This window comes from Phoca vitulina, unplaced genomic scaffold (assembly GCF_004348235.1).
Source record: "Phoca vitulina isolate PV1807 unplaced genomic scaffold, GSC_HSeal_1.0 scaffold18, whole genome shotgun sequence".
In the NCBI taxonomy this organism is placed as follows: domain Eukaryota; kingdom Metazoa; phylum Chordata; class Mammalia; order Carnivora; family Phocidae; genus Phoca; species Phoca vitulina.
The window spans coordinates 13,876,904-13,901,818 of record NW_022589721.1 but is presented as its reverse complement, the minus strand read 5'-3'; the positions used below and the strand labels follow the sequence as shown (position 1 = coordinate 13,901,818).

Sequence of the window (24,915 nt, the reverse complement as noted above, 5' to 3'; positions counted from 1 at the left end):
GTGAATGTGTGGAAGTCCCCTGACTTCTAGCTTATATTCCATAACTTTGAGTGAAGTGTCCTTTCCATCTTGGTATACCCAGTTCCTACCCTGGTGCCTGGAGTCTGGAGGTGATCAATAAATGACTGTTAGATGAGTAAATAACAAATCCAGGTTGGTTGTTTTTATCAGTCTAAAAGAAGATATGGCCATTTTCAGCATGGAATAGGGAACAAAGAGAAATATTGCCTTCCTTTTGTCTTCGCTCGACCTCGTTAATGTCTTGGAAGTATTATGACCTATGAGGATGGAAGACCATGCATCAGTTCCCATCTTTCACTTTGCCTATAAGAGTTGTTGACTGGATGGCGTCCTCTAGTTTTTCTCCGAGTGGCAGTATGCTTGTGGATGATGAGAGTGAGGGTTCTTTGCTTCTGACATCCAGGAGTGCAGAAGTAGGTATCCTTGCAAAAATACCTTTGAGTATAGGTGAGTTTTAGGATTTTGACCTCTTGAAGTTCTTTGCTCCAAATGTTTATTACTAGAAAATCAGTTGCTCAAGATCCTTTCCACATACAGCACATATGAATCAACATATTGGTTCTTATCGGTTCTTACCTTGGCTACACATGGGGGTCACCTGGGAAGCTTTAAAACACATTGGTGCCTGGATCTCACCCCAGAATTCTGATTTAATTTTGGGGTGTGGCCTTGGCACAGGGGATTTTAACAGTTCTCCAGTTGATTCTAATGTGCAGCCAAGGTTGACAATAGAGTACTATTTTTAAATACTCAAAAGGCTAGAAGTCTTAATGCGGCATAATACATTTTGTTTTACCTTAATATAGCTATTTTTGAACAGTTTTTCATATAAAAATACTCATAATGACTATCACTAAACTGCATAGAAAAATAGTTTTCCAGTGTCAGTGGTAGATCAGCTGGAAAGCTTGTTTAATATGCAGATTTTTAGGCCTTACCTTAGGCATTCCGATTCAGTACATTTGTGGTAATTCAAAAAATCTGCATTTTAAAAAAGTGCACCCCTGTGATTCTTGTCCGCACTAAACTAGAAGCGATGCTGCCACAAACAGACATCTGAGTAAGTTCAAACAGGTGTTCCAACATGGAGCATGCCCCTCGGTGGTCTTATGTTCCTGTGTCATAGAAGAATAAGACCTTAAAGTACAGAGAAAATACAAGTTCACGTTTTCTTTGTAAATGTCTAAATAGTTTAGTTTTGGAATGCAGATACAAATTAACAACAGTAAGAATTTTTGAAAAAAAATTGATGCATTGATGAATGCCTTGATGCACTGATGAAGTGTGAATCATCAATGCATACACTTACTGATGTAAATGCATTAGTGCGTAATTTAAGCCTATGTGAAAATATAAACTTAAGTCTTAAATAAATCTAATTCTTTAAGTTAAAAAGATGTGAAAGAATTCAAGACTGCTACCGTGTCAAAAAAATATATAAGCATCTGGAATACCTTTCAATTTATGCTTAAAAAAAAAAGTCAGCCTTTGGTCCACAAATGTCTTCTAGAAATAGAAAAAATTTTAAGGCATTCAGTTACGTTGGACAAATTTAACAACACTCAGGATAACAAACTCTCTGAGCTGTGGGACAAGCACACATTTTAGTTTAAGGCTGAAAGACTCCTCTATCTAGCTTAAACTTCCTTGGGAATTTAAGGAAATAAAATGAATTACTCAAACTGGAACTACATCAAAATGTCAAGTTAACACATTTTGGCTCGTAATGGTGCCAAGGGATCTACTGTTTGAATGATCAGGGCCTTAGGTTTCCAAATCATTTTAAAGATAATTTTATTACCAGGATGCTGGAGTTTTCATTTTATCTTATTTTCTTAGCTCTTTGCTACCTGTGCTTTTACCCAAGCTAGGCTAACCAAGACCCGACAAGATCACACTGTCATTAATTAAAACAGCTGCAAAGAAAGATGTCAACACAGAAATCCACAAATTCCAGAAAACATTTTAACAGTTTTCTCATGGTAGTGAATAATGCATTTGATTTTCTGTAGACTCTTTGTGGGTTTTTTTTGAGAGTTTAATAACTCATTATTTAAGATAGTAGTATAACTAAGGAAGAGGGAGCATCAGTGGACTCTTTGCCATTGTTTGTTTTTCCTGCAGTTTTACCTGATTGGTGCCTTTTCCCCCTAATATTTGTTACCTGCTCGATAACTTTTCCATGACTCTCACACCCAATTCCTGGCCGCAGAGATGGGCTCATAACCTGCCTCAGTCTAATCATAGTACTCCATATGCAATAGTTGGTCCAAAGATTGGTTATAAGGCTCCAAGCTGTGCTAATCAGGGTCCATTAGAGTTCTCCATTTAGAGTGGGAGAAGTGGCCCAGCCTTGGGGGTTGGGGTACAGAAAAGATGTAAAGGTGGAAAGCCATCTTTCCCACTATTTGGAGAAAGCCTATTTGCAGTGGAGAGAATGGAGCAGAGAGCCAGCAGAAATTAGAGGAGGCACTGAGAATCCTGGGTTCTAATTCCTGAAGCCTGAGTTCCTGCAGAGTTTCTTTGATCCTGCGAGCTCTCTTCCCTAGCATCCTTTCTTTTACTACAGGAACTAATAAATCCCCTTTGGCTTAAGCCATTTTGAATTGGGTTTCTAACATTTGCAACTGAAATTCTAACACAGATCAAAATGCCACGTATCGTTTTACAGACAAGAAAATGGAGATTAACTTGCCCAAGGCCACACATCTCAACTGAATTGCCTTTCTGGCTCTTCAGTCTGCTTACTGGCATGCTATCCCTCAAGAAAAAGCTGGAACTCTCAGGGTTAGTGGGGTCTATGTGTTTAATAAGCCCCAACACAGTCCTAATTGGTCCCAAGTAGACTTGTGAGTAACTGGGTAAACCGCCTGAGTTCTGAGGGCTGAAAGCCCACGCCCAGAATGTGGGGCTACTGCCCTGTGGCGGAGTGTAGCTGCATTGACCGTCGTTCTGCAGGGGAGATACTCTCTATAGGACCGAGGCCCAAAAGATGCGATTTCCACATTCCCTCCAAGAGCTGAGTTTGTGGCACCTTGAATGATCTAAGGCATTGAGTGTGACAGTTAAAACAACAAAAAACCATTCGGTTGAAAAAATTTTTATGACTGCTTGGTTAGTCAATACCCAAGCACTAAATTTTGCAATAGTAACCAGCAATCTACCATGCAAAGAATGTACTAGTCGTGAACATCTGTAAAAACCTTGCATGTCCAATTGGTCATAGGCTAAATAAAATATAATACCCTTAGATACTACTACAGATTTCTGAGGTAGACTGGATTATCGGTCCTAATTCTTGTCCTTGTCCTGGCTTCATATGCCTTTACCTATGCTTGGAACTGCAGTGCCTCCCAGGGTGGGCAGTTAACTCCTCATCTAACATTGGGCTTGCTCAGGACAACTGTTTTGACAAATATAAGTTAGAGGGTCTAAAGATGCCCATGTACATGGTTAGGCTTGTTTTCTTATGCTTCTGCCACTTGGTATAGGTGGGAATCTATATAACTTAAAATGAAATTTCACCTATTTTTGAATAGGTGGTATTTGCATGCTATAAATTTCAAAGGCACCAAAGGGTATACAGTGAAAAGTAAGCATCTTCTTTACCCTCATCCTCAACCACCCAGGGTCCTCTCCCCAGAGGAAGCTGGTTTCCAGTTTCTTGTGTAACCTTCCAGAGAAACTTTGTCCATATACAGGAGAAGTTGAATAGCAGTATTAATAATATTATTGAGTCAGAACCAGGCAAGATAGATAGGGGCTTCTGGATCAGTCTGAGAATCTGCATCTCTTATTTGAGGACACATTGTTTATAATCTGAGAGACTAGCTCCTGTCTATGAAGGACTTAGTATAGACCAACTACCAGTCTACAAAAGCACTTGTCATATAGAGCTATCTCATTTAAAACTCTTAAAAATTTACTGTTTCCAAAAGGCACTCAAGATTACTTTAGGGTGTATCTGAAGAATCAGCTAGGGTGTTGCTTCTTGGGCTAAAGCAGGGAGCACAGAAGCACATAGTTGTGATTTCCATTTGTGCCAGACTCAAGTTATTTCGTTCCGTCCTGTTAGAGACAGGTCATTCTAGTTAAGACCCAACACATGAAACACATGGTAAAAGTAATTTTCATCTATTTACAGCAATATACAGGTTAACTATTTTCTCATTTTAACCTGTTTGGGACTCTAAATTTTTAAAAAAATTGAGCTGAAATGGAGACTTACATGTTTAATTTTAATTAGTTTGTACCACAGATAGACTGTACTTGATATTTTCATTTGCAAAAATGTTTAAACCCTTAACTCTCCTAAAAGGGTAATAAAATGAGCAAAACCACCATTGATCAAATTGAAAAATTTATTTACAAAACTTATTTTGCTTAAATTCAATTCATGAAGATTAACCAAAACATAAGCCCTATCAAAGTTTATTACAATAATCTTCCATAGAATCAATAGCTTAAAAAAAACTTCCAATGAATACTTTAATATAAAATTGCAATGTAAAAATAGGAACTTTAATTCTAGTGAGTAGAATAAAAGCAGATAATCTTCTTCAAAGGGAAAAAACACTTGAGGGGGGAAAAATGGCATAACGTGTAAAGCAGGAAATTTAAATATCAGTTTAGTTCCTCATTGCCAACATGGCATTTATATCCCAGATGAGATTTCGTAATTGATCCATAATTTGCTTCAGCTGTTGATTCTTCTGTTTGAGTTTCTGTAGAAACAAAAGAATTTATCAAAAATGTTTCATGAATTATAGACCATGAAGTTACAAAGATTAAAATGTCATAAGTTAGAACTCTAATGATCCAGATGGAAATTAAGCTAAGTATTTCCTTAATGTGGAAGGTCTCAATCCTTTTCTGGCCACTAACACTCCTTGAAGGCATACTGAATTCTAATTCAGCCCTCAGAGGCCTCTGGCTCCAGCCCCTGACCCTCCCTTTCTGCCTCCACTCCCACCATCAAAGAAATTAAGCTAAACATTTAATTGTTACAAAACCCAAGATATAGGTTTTCCAAGATGCAGTGTAACATAATGGTCAAGAACATAACCTCGAGTCAGATTCTCTGCGTTTATACTCCCCTCCTTCACTAGCTAAATATGTGACGTTGGCCAAATTACCTAACTTCTCTGTGCCTCAGTTTCCACGTCAGAAAAATGGGGATAATAACTGAACCTACCTCATAAGAGTTGCTAAGAGGATTAAAAGATCTGAATGACATAACTGTGTTAAAATTGGGCATGGCATATAAGTAAGCATTCAACAAATGTTCCTTGTAGACACTGAATGTAAAAAAACTGTCAATATAGGAAATGAAGTTTAATGAAAATACAATGCCTGAAGCAACTGGGCTTTCAAAAATGTGGCAGAAGTCACTGACCACAGGATGAAGTGCGATCCACTTCTGACTCTGAAACTGCAGACCCAGTGGCACAGTCTCTGACATAATCTTGTTCATGACTGAGATCTGCTGGATGCCCTGAAGGCCCATGGCCCACAGCTCTGTGTCTCTGTATCTGGGTTTCTCTTTAAGCATCCTTCCTTCAAATCCTATGTGGCAAATGTCTGCTTAGGTAAAACAAAATAGAGAACTTCCGGTCAAAGTACTTACTAGTTATTATAATAATAATAATGTTATTCACTAACCTTTTAGAAACATTACATTAGGAAATATCTTTAATTAGATAATTTTAAAGATGCTATATTAAAATACCTCCAGATAAAGTAGTATATATGCTCATTATAAAGAGGCCTAAAAATCTTCATTTTGATTTCATTAAAGAGCCAACTAAGATTAAGTAAGTTACTCCTATTTTATCTAGAGTTAGAGAAGTAATAGGAAGTAGCTAAAAGGGAGGACCAAGAAACTTACTGGAACAGAAAAACAACTTATATAGATTTTAATGTTCAATATTAAATTTAATTCCTATTTGTGAAGATAACTAATACAATACAGATAAAACAACAGGGCATATGTACAGTATTCAGTATCATGAAGCTCACTTTAACACTGTTTTTGGGAGGAAGATACTGTTGGAATTTTCGTGACTCAGTCTCCATCTTCTGGGCTCTGTTGTCAGAAGTGTGTGGCAGTTATTGAAGCCACTGTGTACAGAATCCAATCAAATGGACCCTCATAGTGGTGAGCTGACGGATGACCAGATGGCCAGTACCAAGCCCATGAAGTCCTCTGCATCCTAGAGAGCAAGAAACGGACACTTGTGCCAGCAGGCTAGGGTGGCAGCACACAGACGGCTAGAAGGGCAAAGGTGCTCTGCCGTATCCTGGGAGGCTGGAAACCTCAGTCCCAGTGCTAACTCTGCCTCTAACTTGCTCTTTCATCTTAGATAAGTTCCTCCTCAGTGTTCTCATCAGATGGCATCATATAACTTACGAGGCCCCTGCCAGTTCTACGCCCTGTACACCTAGACCCAAGAGGACAGTCAGTTACGCGGACACGTGCTGAAAACCAGTTACGTTTAGTTGAATGAACTAAGGACTGGCTTCAGCACGGTTCAGAGTCAGCTGCCCGTCACACTGAGCCATCACTTGCCCCCTAGCTGTGAGGGACTGCAGCTCCTGCGACCTCCCCTCTCAAATCTAACTTTTCGGGGAGAATGGAAAAGAGCTACTGACGAAGAATAAAAGGAAGATTAAAATGTGAGTAGATTAAAAAAAAAGAAAGTCTTATTTGAATTAGTACCTTCTGACATACTTTGAGTATGCTTATTTTGTTTCACAACTTTTCTTTGGAATGGAATTCGGAGCCTGTAACACTTTCTGTTCTACATTTACTGAGGGTATATTATGTACCAGGTTCTGGGTTAGGCGTTGTGAGGGGAGATGAGGAACAGTCCCTGCCTTGAAGAAATTCTGCATCAAGGAGGAGGAAGATAATGCCCACATGACTAGACTGTATAACCTGGTAAGGCAGATGCTGTGTAACCCAAAAAGATAGAGACACTGCCTCTTACTGGTCAGCAAACACAGGGCCTAGAAAAACTGGTGGTCAGCCGTAGTGGAAGGGGATAAACTTGAGCTTGGCAGTGGGCAATAGGGATCCATTAAAATTCTTGAAGAAAAAATATTTAAACTTGAATGAAAAAGGTTAACTGGACAAATGTGTGGGGTGGAGTCTCCTGAATCATTTCGGTGGTGAAAACTCTGTGTCCATAGAAAAGAAGGAGGAGGAATAATTTAATAAGTTTTAAAAACTGAAAACCACTCAAAGGCCAAGTTTAGTGAAATAAGCTCACTGGTCAAATTTTCAGTATAAATTATTAGAAGCAATAAAATTATATTCTTGGGTAGTTAAAAATACAGTTTAAAATCAATATCAAAACAGGTCTGATGGCTTCCATAACGGATGCATCACTGGCATAAATGCGCAATTTAGCCAATAGGACTACTTTTAAAGAATAGTCATTTGAAAATACAAATTCTAATATACTTGTTTAAAAAAAAAAGCAGTCTCATTCTTAAGAAATTAAGAGAACTATGGGGCGCCTGGGTGGCTCAGTTGATTAAGCGTCTGCCTTCGGCTCAGGTTGTGATCCCGGGTCCTGGGATCAAGCCCCGTGCATTGGGCTCCCTGCTCAGCGGCGAGCCTGCTTCTCCCTCTCCCTCTGCCTGCCTGTCTGCCTACTTGTGATCTCTCGCTCTCTGTCAAATAAATAAATAAAATCTTTAAAAAAAAAAAAAAGTTGAGAACTAAAAAATGTAGGGTATTTTCAAGGTAATATTCAACTCTAGGTAATAGTAATTAAAAAAATATGTATTTTAAAGCACTTGGGAAGTTTTTCTCAAAGATGCCACAAAGTTTTAAATTAAAAATTAGCATACAAGAAAGATACCCAGAGCCAAAATACATCAACAGCAAGCTGACAGTTATGCTTGTTAGTGGTTAAATTGTAAATAAATTTTCATGACATGATACAGGATTTAATATATACAGTCTTGCCCCTGATTGATTTTAACAGAGGTTGACAGCTGCTATTATCAAAATCCATCAGCTGTGCCTAATTTGTTACATCAACAGGTGAATGTGTTAAGTGGAGCAGACACTTAAAAAATATGTTTATGTTAAGTCATGCCATGTAATATTCCTATAAAGGCTGTGACCACTGGTCAAAAATGCTTTAATTGCTAAGTGCATGGACTCAATTACACATCAAACCTGTAAAAAATACCCACGTACCTCTTTCGTTTTCCCATCAACAAAAGAGTTTAAGCAAAATCGAACTCATTCTGATGTCCTTCATACATATAGTCTCAAACAAGTGTTTTTGTCTTTACGTGAGTATCAGGGCTTATAGATTCCAGAACTTATGAAGAGAAAATGGAAAGTATTTAAATAAGCCAAAAATCTGACTACTGAACTAGGCCATCCTATCAACTCATGATTTACATCAAATACGGATTACAAAATTTTGTGCCCCCAAATTTCATGGCCTATGGTAGGTATTGGTGGTATATTCGTCGTTAGAAATCAGACTGTAGGGGCGCCTGGGTGGCTCAGTCGTTAAGCGTCTGCCTTCAGCTCAGGTCATGGTCCCAGCGTGCTGGGATCGAGCCCCGCATCGGGCTCCCTGCTCTGCGGGAAGCCTGCTTCTCCCTCTCCCACTCCCCCTGCTTGTGTTCCCTATCTCACTGTGTCTCTCTCTGTCAAATAAATAAAATCTTAAAAAAAAAAAAAAGAAATCAGACTGTATATTAAGTAGTAAACACACCGTGTTGTTCTGTACAATTTTAAATACACAAAGATATGATATTTTGAAAATGAATGAAAGTTAAATGAGGGGTACATAAAGCTACTTATTTTATGTAGCTTATTTAGAATAAAAATTAAATATACATTGTAATAAGTTTTTGAATATTTTTAATTGAATGCCAAGAATACAATTTTATTCCTGTTATATAGGTCCATAAAGCAACTTAATCATTTAAAATAAGCAAATGTCAATGTATTAAAAATATGGTCTGATTTTTTTTTTAAAGATTTTATTTATTTGAGAGAGAGAATGAGAGAGAGAGCATGGGGGGGAGGGTCAGGGGGAGAAGTAGACTCCCCACTGAGCAGGGAGCCTGATGCAGGACTCCATCCTGGGACTCCAGGATCATGACCTGAGCCGAAGGCAGTTGCTTAACCAACTGAGCCACCCAGGTGCCCTGGTCTCTGATTTTTTAAAAAGTCTTTATTTAAATTCCAGGTTTTTTGGTTTGGGTTTTTTTTTGTAAATATCACAACAAATGGGTACATGGAAGGATGCTGCTTTGTTTCCATTAGAGTCTTCTGTCCTCAGAGAAGACACCCATTTGTGTGAAATGTGTGTGCACAGTGGTAGACAACACATCTGACTGATTCATCGCAGAAACTCCCACACTTAGAATGATAATTGGCACAGAGCAGGTACCCAAATATATGAATATTTTAATATTCAGTAAAAAAACCAAAAAGCCAAATCAAAAGCTTTCCAAATCCTAGAAGAGAAAAAACAAACAAGGAAAAAAAATCCCCTAGCAATCATTTTTAAGCTTGTTCTTTGTTTTCCAGTTAAATATGGCCTGTTGGTATTAAAAAAAATACATGGCTGCCATTAAAAATTATGCATTTTAATATTCTCTATCAAATTATTTTGATGTTTGTTACTAGCTCAGATTGCTGTGAACCTTAAAGCTCTCCTACCACCACCTAATAACTTAAAAAAATGTGTGTAACAGGTAAGAGAATTGATAAAAATAGACAAAAGGAATATAAAAATTTAAGTTTATGAATACAGATATTTATAGTTGAAAATTAAATCAAAGAATTTAAACTTTTTTAGTAGTATCTGTGTGATTAAATAATTAGATTAGGGCAACATTTTACCATCTGCAGGTAGCTATTAAGAAAACATTCTTCACAGAAACATTCAGGTGTGTGAGCCATCAAGGGAGAAAATCATATCCATTGGTCATGACCTTACTCAGTACTATAAAAATTTCCAGTTATCTTGTATTCTAGAAGGGAAGTACAAAGTTGGATGAAGTTGGAAGAAAAGAATAATGTTAGTAGCACTAATTAATACATAACTTTATTAAGAGTCAAAATATGTGTTACATTCAATTCACAGACATCTTTAGGTTAAAAAAAATCCACTCTGCTTGGTTTTTAGCTATTTAATCTCTCCTGTCTTCTTTATTTTTTGGATTTTAGTTTGAGTTAACCATATCTTAGTCCTCCCTCCTCCCTTTTTTTTTTTAAATCTCCTGTTTACTACCTAATGTTCTAGTCCTGTTTCAAAATATAATAACAGTTCCTAGGAAGGGAGAGAGAGCTGTGAGGCCATCAAATGAGGACTTCCCCTGCCACTCAAGATACTTTCCCCCTAAATTCTCTTTAAAAAAAAGAATTCCTATAGATATACAGGGCTAAGCTTTAAATCTGTTCAATTAAAACATCTAAATAGATTCTTTTTTCTTTGTAATAACCTTCAATTCAATATGTTAACTAAAACAAGTTTTACCCCAAAGTTAGAAGCACTTATAACAGCAAAATCAGCAGATTCAAATGATTTAATCAAAGAGTTCTTAAATGCCTGAAGTATAAATGGGAACACAAAATTTGAATATGGGCTTTTATTCCATAAGTAGACAAATCTTCAGAAATACTGTATATCTATTCTGTGTATTGAAATCAACTTGTTGCCGGTAAATACTGTGGACTAAATACATGTGTTTATCTCTCTTCTTTTTCTCAAAACCCTAATAAAACGGCAGGAGAGGAATGGAAAAACCTATAATCCTATGTGGAGAAAAATGATCAGAAAGGAGACAGTAGCAGATGCGAGGTGGTAGTTTGAGAGGAAAAGTAGAAGGGGAGTGGTAAATGACTTGGGAGGAACCTACAGCCCAGGTGGATTCAGGGACAGCACCACTGAGAACAGGGCTGCCCCTCCATGGAGAGGAGGCGGTGCCATGGCAACAGCACCAGGTGAGGCCTGGGGATAAGAACTGGAGGAACAGCTGAAAGAGCTCCAGGGACTAGCAAGAGTGCCAGGTGCTCACTCCCACTCCTCATGAGTAGGTGACTGACTGAGTACTCTCTCCCTGTGCCCCACCCCACCTCTAAGGATTAGGAGGTTTGTTTCCTATGAAACTGAACCACAACGGCTGTGGATTCAGTGTCACCAGCATAGCAGAAGGCAAGAAGACAAGAGCACATCTCTCTGTGTAGGGCACTGGAAGATTCTTTTCTGAAGAAACTAAACAGCCTTAAAGAAAAAAAAAAACCCTCAGAAAATGATAGTTGGGGGTCTCCCCCCACAAAAAGCCAACTTGCTTCTCAAACTCAACATGATTAAGTCCACTCACAAAGCCTAGTTTTAGCTTTCTAGTGTCTCATTCTTAAATATAAATGGCTCATGATTAAGCATCAGAGTTCACCAGATCTTTCAGAGCCTCCATTTGGAAAGACAACAAAATGAAATAGATAGGGGTTGCAATCTATGGCACATGACCTGTTTTTGTAAGGCCTGTGAGCTAAGGATGGTTTTTACATTACAGCAAAGATCATATATGTCCCATGAAGTCTAAAATATTTATTATCTGGTCCTTTAAAGTTTGCCAAACCTATTTGAGAAGATTATGGAAGAATACCTTCAAATTTCTGACGGAAATCAATTTACAACATAGAATTTTATAGCCAGCCAAACTATCAAGTGGACAGCTATGGGAGGACTAAAACTTAAGTCCCTACATTCCTTCTGAAGAAGCCACTGATGTATGTACCTTACCAACAAGGCAGTAAACCAAGAAAGAGGAAGATATGAGGCTGAGGAAACAGTGAAGCCAATGGAAGAGGTGAAGGAAGCCCCAGGACAGTGCTGAACAGCAGGCCTAGAGAGCATTTAATCCAGACCTATCGAGAAAATGGAAGACTCTAGGGAGAAAAAAAGAACCATTAAATTGCCTGGTAATTTTGACTCTGTGGAAAAGTTAGAAAACAGTGCTGAGATGCTGCCCCAGATGCATAAAGAATGAAAAATTTTTAAAAATTACAGAATTATTAACTCCAGGAGGACAAAAAATTGTTCAAGGAAATGTGACCCTAGTTTACTATGTGGCTAAGCAATAAACAATATTTATGTGCCTTAATAATAAAAACACAGAATATTTATTGAACCCCAATTATGATATAACTGCATTGAAAAGACTGGGGGAAGGAAAGTATGTAGGTGGGTCCAGGAGAGAGAGACTGGATAAAAGCTAAATTCTCAAGTGGGGAAAGAAATTTTTTTATACATCTTATCCTTTGTATCAATTATACCCTTCCCTTATACCCAATTATATCCTTCACAAAATTCTAAATCAATAGCTAATAGGATTTTTTTGATTATACACTGTCAAAGTATTATTGTATTCTGATTATATGAAAGGTCTTTTAAAGAAAATCAAGAGTGAGTTATTTCTAAGCCATCAAATTGGAAAAAAAAGGAAGAACAACCCAGAGAAATAAAAGGTGAAATGAAACATATATTTAGAAAAATTATATCTTTCTTAATTTACAGAGACTTTTTTTTTTCTAAAATACCATAAAATCTTCTATGGTAGAGAACAAACTCTGTCACATGCTCTGAAATCAAAGTTACCATTATAACACTGTTTTATTTATATACAGGTGACCTGTATCTTATAAAAAACATCCTTATTACAGAGAAAAGTAACAGAGCACATCTACTGTGAATTAATCCTTAATCTATTCATTAATTTATTATTATTTGATAATTATGATGAAATTTGAAATAATAATCAACAGAAACCTGTAACACTTCTTAAAAATGAATGCCTCATATCTCCAGACTACCAAATGCCATTTATTCTTCAAGATATAAATTAGAAGTTCCCCAATCCCCTCCTCACTCCCTACAAATTTCTTACTCTAAGTTCTTTATGCTCATTCATTACTGTCAAATTTGCTGGAAATATTCTTAATTTGTATCTCTCCTTTTAATGAAAAAAATGAAAATTTTATAAAATCCAGCTTTTTCCTTTCTCCTGTGTTTTGATATACATTTTTCTCTTAATTTTCCAATATTTTGCTTTTCAGGTCTCTGAAATTAATTTTGACATAGGGCATAAGGTAAAAGCTAGATAATCTCCCCCCAAAGTTTCTATTTTTAAAGACAAATTTTCCACACAATCCCTCTTCTGACATAATAAATTTTCATATACAATAGGAAGAATATTTTTCTGGCTATTATTTTACTAATCTCTCTGTTCTTGTACCATTATTACACAGTTACTGTTTTTTATAATATTGTCCATATCATGTTTTAATTTTCGAAGCAAAGAGTTGTTTTATTACTCTTACGAGAATTTTCTTTGATGTTTTAGTATGTTCACACACACAAATTCCAATTTGGACTTTTTCATTGGTATTGCACTAAAATCTTATTTTGTGTACTTTCAAGAGAATTCATACTCAAGACTGGCATTTTTAGAATATTTATTGCCCACACAAGAACTTCATGTGTTCTTTTAATTATTCAAAACTTCTTTTATGTGTAAGTTTAGTCACATATATCATTGATAATTCCTAACTACTTAATACCTGTTGCAATTGTGAATAGGATCTTATAATCTAGTTGGTTTATAGCATTATAAGAAAACGGTATCATTCGTATTAAGCCCTTTTATCAAACTCTAAATGACTCTAGTTGTTAGTCAGCTTTCTTTGAGCGTAACAAGCTTGAGTTACAATATTATGTACAAACTTAACAAGCTTGTGTATAATATTATACCCCTGTTCCCCAAAGTTTGTTTCTGTTTCCTTTCTTTCTGTTCTGACTGTAACTTCTAAGATAATAATAAACACAGTGGTGTAAGGCATCTTATTTTAGGCCTGTTTTTAACAGAACTAGTTCTGTATTTCACCTGTATAAAAATGCTGGCTATTTATCTGAAATAAGTTTTTTTTTTTAAAGACTAATAGTTTTAAGTGTTCTTTGAATCAGTAACATTTGAATTCTATCAAATGTCTTTTAGATCTGAGAAAAAAATTTCTTTTTCCAATTTAATGTACTGACATTACGTATTATACATGTAAACTAAATTATCCTCATCTACCTCCAGAACCCCTTTTCAGCTGTGATGGATTAATTGTTAATACCCCGATGCATTCTATTAACTAGAATTAAGAATTTCAGGATCAGAACAGGTGGTGGAGGGGTGTGTATTTTTAAGTGAATTAGTGAGATTGGTAGTTTTATTTATTGTGCTATTTGTTACGTTTTGGTAAGTGTGGGCCATATTTCCACCACAGAATGAACTGACAACTTTCCCTGTATCTTTTTGTTTCACAAGAACTATCTGAACGTTATCTTCTAAACTTCTAAAAGTATTCAGTAATAAATACATTCAAGTTAGGAACTTTTGCAAGATGGAGGGTGGTGTGGTCTAATGCTTTGATAACTCTTAATTTCTTTTTTTTTTAAAGATTTTATTTATTTATTCATAAGAGACAGAGAGAGAGAGAGAGAGAGAGAGAGGCAGAGGGAGAAGCAGGCTCTCCACTGAGCAGGGAGCCTGATGCGGAACTCGATCCCAGGACCCTGGGATCATGACCTGAGCCGAAGGCAGATGCTTAACTATCTGAGCCACCCAGGCACCTTTTTTTTTTTTTTTTTTTTTTTAAAGGATAACTCTTAATTTCTTATTCAGGTGTTGAGATATTCACATTTTCTATTTGTAAATTTTTATCATTTGCTGCTCCAAATATGCTATAAGCTCAAAAGCCAGAATTCTGCCTAGAAAAGAAAAAAGTAAATGAGTTGTGACTGAGTGCCTATGAAGCTTTTCTAAGAGTTTTATGGCATGAATTCTGCGATCTCTCTTTTGACTATTCAAGTGGCATTTCTACTTACCTTTTTAGTGTTTGGTTATACTCTAACTAGGTTAAATTTGCCACAGAAACAACTTTGTGTAATTCTATAATTTAAACTATGTCTTTGAGTAACATAGACTCCCTTGTAATTTTTATCCATAATTCTGAAATATAAAATACACAGGCTAATAACTCACTTTATTTACTTCAGCAATTTCTCGCCTCTCTTCACTAGCAAAACGAGGTGGGCCAGCCCGATCGTCATTCTTTGAGCCATCTTCTTCCACATATGGAATTAGTTGCTGGGAGTGACAGAGTTCAAAGTCAAAAACATGATGCAAAGTTTCCGATTACACTGGTATAGAAAGTCTCTCTGATTAAGGTTAATTTTTATGCTTTTCTTTTAGTAGTATACAAATAAATTTTAATTCAGGTGATGGCCTAAAATAACAGCATTAGAAGTTTATCATTTCAGTGCCTCCTATACATTATTTTCAGGTTTCTTTAGCAAAATAGCCCTTATAACATTAGTCATTACATGCAGTTAAATAATAGCCTATCCATTTAGTCAGCAAATATTTAACTTTCAGACACTGGGTGAGATACTGCAAAAATGACAAGATGTGATACTTGCCCCTAAAAAATTTATAGTCCATTGAGATAGAATAGGCTTTCTTTCATCTATACTAGAAAGAAAAGAACTTCACAGATGTGCATTATATAAATGTCATTTACTTTGCTATCTAGAACCTCAGTGTTTATGCAAATTTCTAGAGGTTTTAACTTCTTTTAGTTGGGAGAAAGTTTTTGTAGGAGAAAAAAATTTATATAGCAATGAAACATCTAGCAGAATTATAATGAAATATGTATGGTTTGTGATAAGGTTTATTTGAAGCCCCTCATAAATGTGACAGATTTTAGGAATCATTTGGTCTCTACCATCTTATATCAACAATGCAGGAACAGGCCAGAGGTAAACAAATGGTACAACCAGGAGTCATGTGGCCAAACTTTTTCAAATTCCTGGGACAAATAAAAACTCATCCACATAACAACCACCCTTTCTTCCTTTCCTCTCTCCTAATGCAGAGCTGTCCTCCCTCCTGAAGATGATTAATTTCTATTCCTGTGCTCTGATTTATCCTCTTGTCTTCCATTATTTATCTCCCTGCTCCCAAGCTGTCCCTACTGTTTTCTTCCTTTACAATCTAAACATGTCTACTCTCTCATTTAAAGGTTTTCCCCCCCTTTTTTTCCTTTCCTTTCCCCAAAACCCTTGACACCAACCCTCCTTCCATCTACTGTTTTCCTCTTTTTATCTAAGCTTTTTGAAAGATAGATATCCACTTGTTAGCTCCAGTTCCTTATTTCCTGTTTAATCTTCAACCCACTGCAATCTGACTTCTTGTTGCTAACAAACTTTTCAACAAAGTTCTCCTTATATATACCAACAATTTTCCTCTAGCAAAATCTACTGGACAATTTTCATTCCTTATTTCCCTTGAATTCTCTCCAGCATCTGTCAATGTTGCCCACATTTTTGATCTTTCTCCTGTATCTCTGACCACTTCTTTTCAGGCCATTTTGCAGTTTACTCTTTTCTCTGTTCATCCCTTACATGCTGATCACTCAGAAAGGAGGCACCTGTCACATGAAATTGTTCTCCATATGTAGTGAGAGAACATCCAAACCTTCCCAGCTACTTTTGTTGGCAGAGATAGAACTTGTCAACAGGAAAGGGCCACCTATAAAAATATCATATACCTAGTGAACTAAAATATATCTGTGACCCAAGATTAAGTTTAAGAAATATATTTTCAAAAAGAAGTGATTCCACTAAGCTAATTTAAATTAATAATGATGAAAACATAATACTTCATCTATAGAGAACTGCCTTGAAGACCATTTTAAGAGTATTTGACAATACTATTAAAACTCCTATTTAAAAAAATCATGCACTGATTTAATTATATAGACCCTGGCAGCAAGAATAAAAATTGCCACAGACCACTCTTTCCTCCCAACAACAAAAATTCACTACAGGCTTGGATGTTCAAATCTACAAATTATTAACATGAAAAGATAGTACTAATTCTATGCATATATATCAGTTTCACCTTCTCTAGTCAAAAGTAAAACCAGTACAGTTCGAAATCTGAAAATATTGTGAACAGAGAAGGAGAAAAAGGAAAAGATTACAAATGTCTGGCACCTTACATTCATCCTCCCTCTACCACTACAACTTGCCTCCACTGGAATGGGATCCATCCCTCCACAGTTTTCGTTGCATTTGTCATAGACCAGTCTCAGCTTCCTGAAGAGAATAGAAAGTTGGCGAAGATGGTCTTGTAGCTTTGCTAGTCGGTCTTGATACGTTCCAGTATGGTAAGTGACACCATTTGGCAGCTTATCAGGCAAAACAAAAACAAGAAAAATATGCAGTAACGACAATCAAGATTTTCTAAAAGTAAAGCTAGCAAAACAGAAATACTTTTTAAGCACTGCATAAAAGCAAACTGTTCTTCACACTTAATCAAGGGTAATTTTAAGAATTTAAGAGTTATACTCGCTCATTTGTTAGCTCCTTGGTGTACTTGTTTCAGTGCTGTAAGACAGCCCCAGAAAAAACTTCATGACAGGCCTCTCTGACCAGTTGAAAGACTTTCCCCTCTAATTTTTGAAGTAGATTATAACTTTAAAAATAATGCCACGATTTTAATATTACTATTACATAAAGGCAGCAAGCTGCTGAACTCAACTGGGAAATTAAAAACAAAATAAATTTAAAGAAAAAGAAGCAGCACAAGAAAAGTAAAAAGTGAAGATCAGGACTTTTCAGCAGAAGAAAGGAACAGTATACTGCTGCTATAAAAAAAAAATCTCAAAATACCTTAACTATAAGGTAATTACGATGCTCAAGGCATGCAATAAAACACAAAGCTGTCACCGAAAGTTTTACTATAAAAAGAAATCAACAGCAGGAGAGAGAGGTGCAAATCAATCTGCACTTGAGCACCATTAATAAATTATTATAAGTAACTGCTTATGATCACAGTTCTGTCTTGGATGCTTATATATTTTTAATTCAGGAGTTTTATTAAAAAAAAAAGCCAAAAGTATGTACTGAAATGGTAAAATCACAGACACGTGGAAATTGACTATTATTTAGAACTTATAACTCAATATACCTTTTGTGCACTGCTGAACCTCATGAACAAAATATTCCTTTCTCTGTACATCTCTGTACATCAAAATATTCTGTGCAATATTTTATTCCCACAATTTGATCTGTGAAATCATCCTACCATTAGAATTAATAATATTTAGACCATGTCTTCTAGTACATGAGATGCTTTGATTATAAGTGTTTACTCATATACTTATCTTGGGGATTAAAGTGCCTTAAAAACCAAGACACTACTATCCAATAGCTAGAAGATCAGCCTGTTTTTCTAAACCTCAGTTTACTCTTAACAGATGGGGTAGGAATGCAAAAAAAGGTGCATGGTACAGTATTTGGAAAAAAAAAAGAAAACAGGAAACACTATCATTACAAGTAGATAAAACAGTAAACATGAAAAAAAGACTGGAAAGGCCTAAACATAGTTGATAGAAGATGTAACAAGGAGATCGACTTGAATAATTATTTTCTTCTTTTCTATCATTTCTAAATTCCCTGCAGTGTTATGGTTTACAAGTTAAGGATAAATGAGTATTTATTAGGATTTTCAGAAATTCTCAAGCATTAAAATGCTCTGAGGACAATAACTCCAAGAAACGTGATAAAACATCAAAGGCTGAATCAGTCAAAACTTTTAAAGGGAAAAGGCATTGAAAGTTCATCCCCCCAAAGGTGAAGAACTAAATACAATGTAGTATTTCTCATGAACCTTCAATTTATGAACTTTCACCCATCAGAGAAAAGTTTTAAAGGATCCTGCTTTCCTGTTTGGGTGACAATAAGCAGTATAATGATTACATCTTGCGTACAGAAGCACTGTACCTTTATTTACTAGGTTTAATACTTGGCCTGTATTTTCTACTTTGTGAAGACTGTAAGTTATTCACATTTATAATCCCTGTATTTAGTATAGTGAACACTCATGGAAGGTTTTAAAGTACAGTCTGAATTATTTTACTTCAGTGAATTATTTTATCCATAAATCTGTACTTAAAACTCACTAAGAAGTGTGTTATGTAAAAGAAGTAAATCCTTGCATAAAGAAAAACAAAATCCTTTTGAAATGCAAAGAATCACCCTCCTCAAGTTCATCCTTTCATAGATAGCATCAGATTTTCTTTTTTTTTTTTTAAGATTTTATTTATTTATTTGACAGAGAGAGACACAGCGAGAGAGGGAACACAAGCAGGGGGAGTGGGAGAGGGAGAAGCAGGCTTCCCGCGGAGCAGGGAGCCCGATCCCCGATCCCAGGACCCTGGGACCATGACCTGAGCCGAAGGCAGACGCTTAACGACTGAGCCACCCAGGCACCTCAACATCAGATTTTCAAAGGGAAGATTTAATTACTTCGAAAAATTCTTGCACACTTTTCATGTGTGAGGCACTGATCGAGAAGCTACAGCACAGTAGTTAACAGGAGGGAGACAAGGTCCCTCTACCACAGAATATAAGTTGTAATAGTGCCTAAGATCTCCTGATATAAACCCGTAGTATACATGTTTAGCTGAAAAGCTCATCAATAACCATCTCACTCTTGAATACTAAATATCTGTAAATATATGATCACACCCCTTGACACCAAAAGGCTAAATTCAATATCCAGTCTTAAAACAAATATAAAACACTGAGTAAAAATTCCCCAGCACTATAAAATACATTTATCTCAGTTAAAAAGTCAGCACCATGATTAATGTGCAAACATTAAAAGCATCCTCACTGAAGTCAGGAACAGACAGGAAGTCTACTAAGATCACTAATACTACTAGTGAACACTGTTCTGGAGGACTGGCCAAGGCAATTGGAAAAAAAAAGAAAAAGCTGAAACATTAAAAAGGAAGTAGTATAATCATCACTATTGATATGATATAAATGATATGATAGAGTGCTATTATCAACAAAGGTAGTCAAGAAAGAGTGGGTACAAAATTAATATAGAGAAAATAGCTTTGCTTTTGTATATGGAAACAAACGAAAATGAGAAAGGAAAGAGACACCATTTGCAATAGCAGCAGTAAAGATAAAATATCCAGTAGACTTCAAAAATTTCAAGATATAGATGAAAACTTAAAATACTCCACAGGGACACAAAAAAAGATATTTGTATTCTTGGTTGGTAAGACTCAACATCACACTGATGTAAAATCTCTCCAGGTTAAATCAACCTAATAAAACCTTAACAGGTTTTTCTCAGAACTAATCAAGCTGATGCTAAAGTACAGGTGGAAAATAAATAAGGACATCCAGGGCAATTTTGGAAATAAGTGTGAACACATTATAGAGTCACAATAAATAGAAGAATGTTTGGGATTACTACATAAAAGACAGGCAGCCAAATGGAATAGAGCATCCAGAAATAGATTCGTTTGTATAAAGTAGCATCTGAAATCAATGGAGGAAAGAAAACAAATTATTCACCCTTTTAGAAAAAGTAGGGCTGGGGCCATACCTCACACTTTATAGAAGGATAAATTCCATATGGGTCAAAGTTTTAGATGTAAAAATTGAAACAAAATCCAGAAATCTTCCTGATTTGGGGATGGGAAAAGTCCTTCCTTACTAGACCGAGAACCTGAAAGTCCTAAGAGACTGATAAATTCAGCTGCCTTAAAAAGTACATATGTGTGGCAGAACTTCCATAAGCAGGGCAAACAACAGACCAGAGAAAAGAAATACTTGCAAGTTCTATCACATAGACCAAGTTTTTCCAATATGGAAATAGCCAAATCTTATAAATTGAGGGAGAGGGTTATAACAAGCAGCTAGCAGAAAGGGAAATATAAATGATTCATAAATATATGAAGAGATGCTCAAACTCATTCAAACTAGAAGAATGTAAAGTAGATTTTCATCTATCACATGATCCAAGGTCCCAAAATATAACTTGCTATTAGTCAGAGCCTGGCTTTTGGTCTTGGTTAGGACATGGTAGCAGAAGGTGGTACAACACCCATGGAGGGCAATTCATCAAAATTTATCTAATTACAGAAGCACAAAGCCATTTCTAAGAATTTATCCTACAGGTATAGTTGCACATTTATGTAGGAGGTTATTCACTGCAGCATAATAGTGAGAGATTAAAATCAACCCAAATGCCTAGAGAACTGGTTGAATAAATTACAGTATTTCCATGCAGTGTATTACTGTATATACACCTTAAAAGGAAAGGAAATATATTCTGGACAGATATGAATAATCCAAAATATACCAAATAAAAAAGAAGGTGCAAAGTGTTGTGTATGATATATATTATTTGTGCAAAGGGGAAAAATGAAAGAATGTACATTTGCTTAAATATGCATAGAATATCTGGAGGGATACACAAGAATAGTAATAAGCATGAACATTCATTGCCTGTGGAAAGGGGTCAGACAGCCAGCAGACAGGGATGGGAGGGATACTGTTCACTTTAATGTCCTCTTTTAATTTCTGAAATCTGATTTTATATTAAATTTTTTTTTAAGATTTAAAGGATAACAAAACCAAAGCAGTATTTTCTTATTCAGGGAAACTTAACCTGGGACCTAGCAATCCTTGAATAAAATTACCCCTCAAATTTTACTCAGGATATTCACATGTGCCTTCTTCTCAGAAGAGAATCTGTTGGGGGGATGGGTTAGCCTGGTGATGGGTATTAAAGAGGGCACGTTCTGCATGGAGCACTGGGTGTTATATGCAAACAATGAATCATGGAACACTACATCAAAAACTAATGATGTAATGTATGGTGATTAACATAACATAAAAAAAAGAGAATCTGTACTTTTCATCAAATTCTCAAGAGGCTAATGGAGAACTAATAAATAAAGAACCATTTCTCTAAAACAAATACTTAGAAATAAATCTCAGTGGTTTGTATTTATGGCACTTCATCCTTCTGGATTAATAATATAGAAGATAATTAAAATTTTTTTAATACCTTAAAAATGTATTAAGAAATAACAAGGTTACATGTAGTCTGTTTTGTGCCACTTCTTCCAGTGTTTGGGAAACGAAGGATCACATTTTTGTTCTTTTTCAGCCAATTATGACACACGTCAAAGGGTCTTACATTAGTTAAACCACAGAATTCACAACGTAAGAGGCCCAAAGAAATAACTATCATAGTCCCTTACAAATTGGTTTTGAATATATGACCACATGTAATCTAATTATTGATAATACTTTTTGGAAAGAGTTTGGTTCTTTTAGTGTAGGTCACGGGTGTGTATTATATCTCTCTTAATCATACAAAGTGTTGGACAGCAAGTTAGCATTATAAAGAGATTAGTAGGAAGTACTACTAGTTAGGTGTGTTGGTAAATTTTCTCTTTTTTATTTAAATTCAATTAGCCAACGTATAGTACCATCATTAGTTTTTGATATAATGTTCAATGGTTCATTAGTTGCGTATAACACCCAGTGCTCATCACATCACGTGGCCTCCTTAATGGCCATCAACTGAGTTACCCCATCCCTCCATTCAGCAACCCTCAGTTTGTTTCCCGGACTCAAGAGTCTCATATGGTTTGTCTCCTTCTCTTATTTGTTCCTCTTCAGTTCTCTCTTTAAGCCTGTTTCCTTAACTGTAAAATAAGGGTAAAAAGACTTCTTAGAAACATTCGTAAAACAGTGTGCCTGACCAAGGAAAGTACTTGATAAATGATAGCTGTAAGATCTAGTCCTAATTCAGTACTTTGCATATAGCAGGGTAAAAATAAATATTTACCAAATTCTGAAAAATAATTTAATCCTACTTCAGTCATTTTTAGATATTAAACTATTAATTTTTAAAAATGATTGCTAAAGATTTCATATCTTCTTTTGGATTCCCTTTGTGTATTGTGTTTCACACTGGTGTATTGACACGGTTAAGATTTCTATGCACTCAAATTACTTTTATAGCGCACCCACTGAAATCAGAGTTGTAAGAGTCTGAAGACCTGGTTTCAAATTTACCGTCACCAACTAGCTTTGGACAAGTCACTTCACCTCTCTGGCAGAACCCTCATAAAACAAGAATGATATCCACATGACACAGTAGTAAGATAAGCAAAATGGTGCTGGAATAATTGGATATCCAAATGCAAAAAAATGCACTTGAATCCATATTTATCATTATATATAAGAAAACAAAGTCAGTGTGCATCATAGACCTAACACTATAAAACTTCCAAAAGAAAACAAATAGGAGAAAATGTTTGTCACTTTGGGTGAGGCAAAGATTTTTTAGGTATGACGCCAAAAGCAAAATCTGTAAAAGAACAAATTGATAAGTTCGATTCCATCAAAATTTAAAATGTCTGTTCTTCAAAAGGCCATGTGAAGAGAATGAAAAGCCACAGACTGGGAGAATGAATCTGTAAAGCAAAAAGACATACACTAACAAGTGCTGTCAAGATGAGGAGTAACTGGAACCCTCAAACACTGCTGGTGGGATGCAGAATGATGTGGCCACTTTGGAAAAGTTTCTCAGAACATTAGAGTTATTTGCCATATGACCCAACAGTTGCAGTTCCACTCCTACCCATCTATCCATTCTAGAGAAATGAAACGTGTTCACACAAACATTTGTTAGGTAAACATTCATAGCATTATTTATAATGGCTCCAAAGTGGAAACAGCCCAAATGCCCATCAACAGATAACAGTTACACAAATTGTGATATAGTCACACAATGGAACACTATGAAGCAATCAAAAGGAATGAACTATTGATACATCCTGAGTCAAAGGAGCCAGACCCAAAAAACAAAACAAAAAACTACATAGTGTATAACTTTATTTATATGAAACTCTAGAAAATACAAACGAATTTATGGTGCCAGAAAGCAAATCATTAGTTGTCTGCGGACGGAAGGGCCAGAAGTAAAGAGTTCAAAGGGGCATGAGGAAACTTCCTGGGGTGGTGGTGGATGATGGTTTCCTAAGTATATACATACGTCAAAACTTTATATAAATGTATTTAATTGTATGTCAATTATGCCAAAATAAAAATGTTTAACAAAACTGGTTGGCAGAATCTGAATTCTTCAGCTCCTCAGACCCTCAGAAAGTATTTTACTTGAAAAGGAGATGAAAGCTAAGACAGTCTAATGAGGTTAAATAGTGAGAGATCCACCTTTACCCTGAAAGGTACACAGGAGTTTGCCTAGGAATTAGAGAATCCGGGCGAATGTAGAAAATGAGTTCAGTCTTTCAGAATTCCTCTCTGGAAAACATCACCTTTACATCACAGAATCTTGGGGACAGGCGCATCACTGGGGAATACTTATGAATGCAAATGGAGCGATCCTATACTTAAGGTTTGCCCAGGACAGCCCCGCTGACGCCCAGGGGCCCCAAGTAACGACTAAACCAGCGCCCCTTTCTTCCAAGAAGCATCCCGCTCTCTCCACGCATAGCCAGGAGCGCGCGCGCCGTCCTTCCCACCTGCATGTTCCTTAGGAGCTGGAAGATCTCCATGGTGCGGTACACGATGTCCTGCACCGTCTCCTGCCCGATGCGGCAGAGCGATGCCGTGTTGACCTCCCGGGCGGCCTGCTGAGCCTGGGGCCCGCCGAAGGGCCCCGGCGCCATCCCCGACGCCGCCAACGGAGGGGTGGACATGGCGAGGCTGCGGCCTCAGGCCCGCGGGGCTTGGAAGTAAGCGTCAGGGGGTCCGCCCGGCGCTGGGCTACTGCCCGCCTCCGCGGTGGAAGGAGCTTCAAAGACTCCGGCGGCCTGGTTTCAAAACAGCGGCCGGGACTTCCGCCCACCGTGACGTAACGCGTCATCTTAACGTCACGGGGACCGCCCACTTGGTGGCCCCTGGGAACTTACGTCGGCACAAAGTCGGCCACGACTGGACCGGACGCCCG

General features: G+C 36.6%; 1 protein-coding gene and 1 long non-coding RNA gene across 3 annotated transcripts in view; one reads left to right on the top strand and one right to left on the bottom strand.

The window, feature by feature from the left end:
• The window catches only part of LOC116639539, a 267,061-nt gene that overhangs the window by 27,519 nt on the left and 214,627 nt on the right, over positions 1 to 24,915 (top strand). The gene's annotated exons all lie outside the window — the stretch shown is intronic.
• On the bottom strand, positions 4,369 to 24,834 carry MED30 (mediator complex subunit 30). 2 transcript variants are annotated; one of them, XR_004300866.1, is made up of 5 exons: positions 24,488 to 24,834; positions 17,147 to 17,305; positions 15,097 to 15,201; positions 5,417 to 5,601; positions 4,657 to 4,745 (listed from the first exon to the last, which is right to left on the bottom strand). XR_004300866.1 is itself a non-coding variant. In XM_032416045.1 (4 exons), exons 1-4 carry the CDS (start codon positions 24,662 to 24,664, stop codon positions 4,650 to 4,652), a joined length of 537 nt encoding a protein of 178 aa, XP_032271936.1. In that variant the 5' UTR covers positions 24,665 to 24,834; the 3' UTR covers positions 4,369 to 4,649. The 2 variants fall into 2 exon arrangements, 1 of the variants encoding a protein (XP_032271936.1); XM_032416045.1 differs by lacking the exon at positions 5,417 to 5,601 and having other exon boundaries at positions 4,369 to 4,745.

Bases quoted from the DNA above. Each gene is read 5' to 3' on its own strand.
- MED30 (XM_032416045.1), bottom strand. From the start codon at position 24,664: ATGTCCACCCCTCCGTTGGCGGCGTCGGGGATGGCGCCGGGGCCCTTC. The intron at 17,306-24,487 runs GTGGGAAGGACG...TTGCCTGATAAG, and splicing joins AGCTCCTAAGGAACATGCAG to CTGCCAAATGGTGTCACTTA. The intron at 15,202-17,146 runs GCAAGTTGTAGT...TGTCACTCCCAG, and splicing joins TGGATCCCATTCCAGTGGAG to CAACTAATTCCATATGTGGA.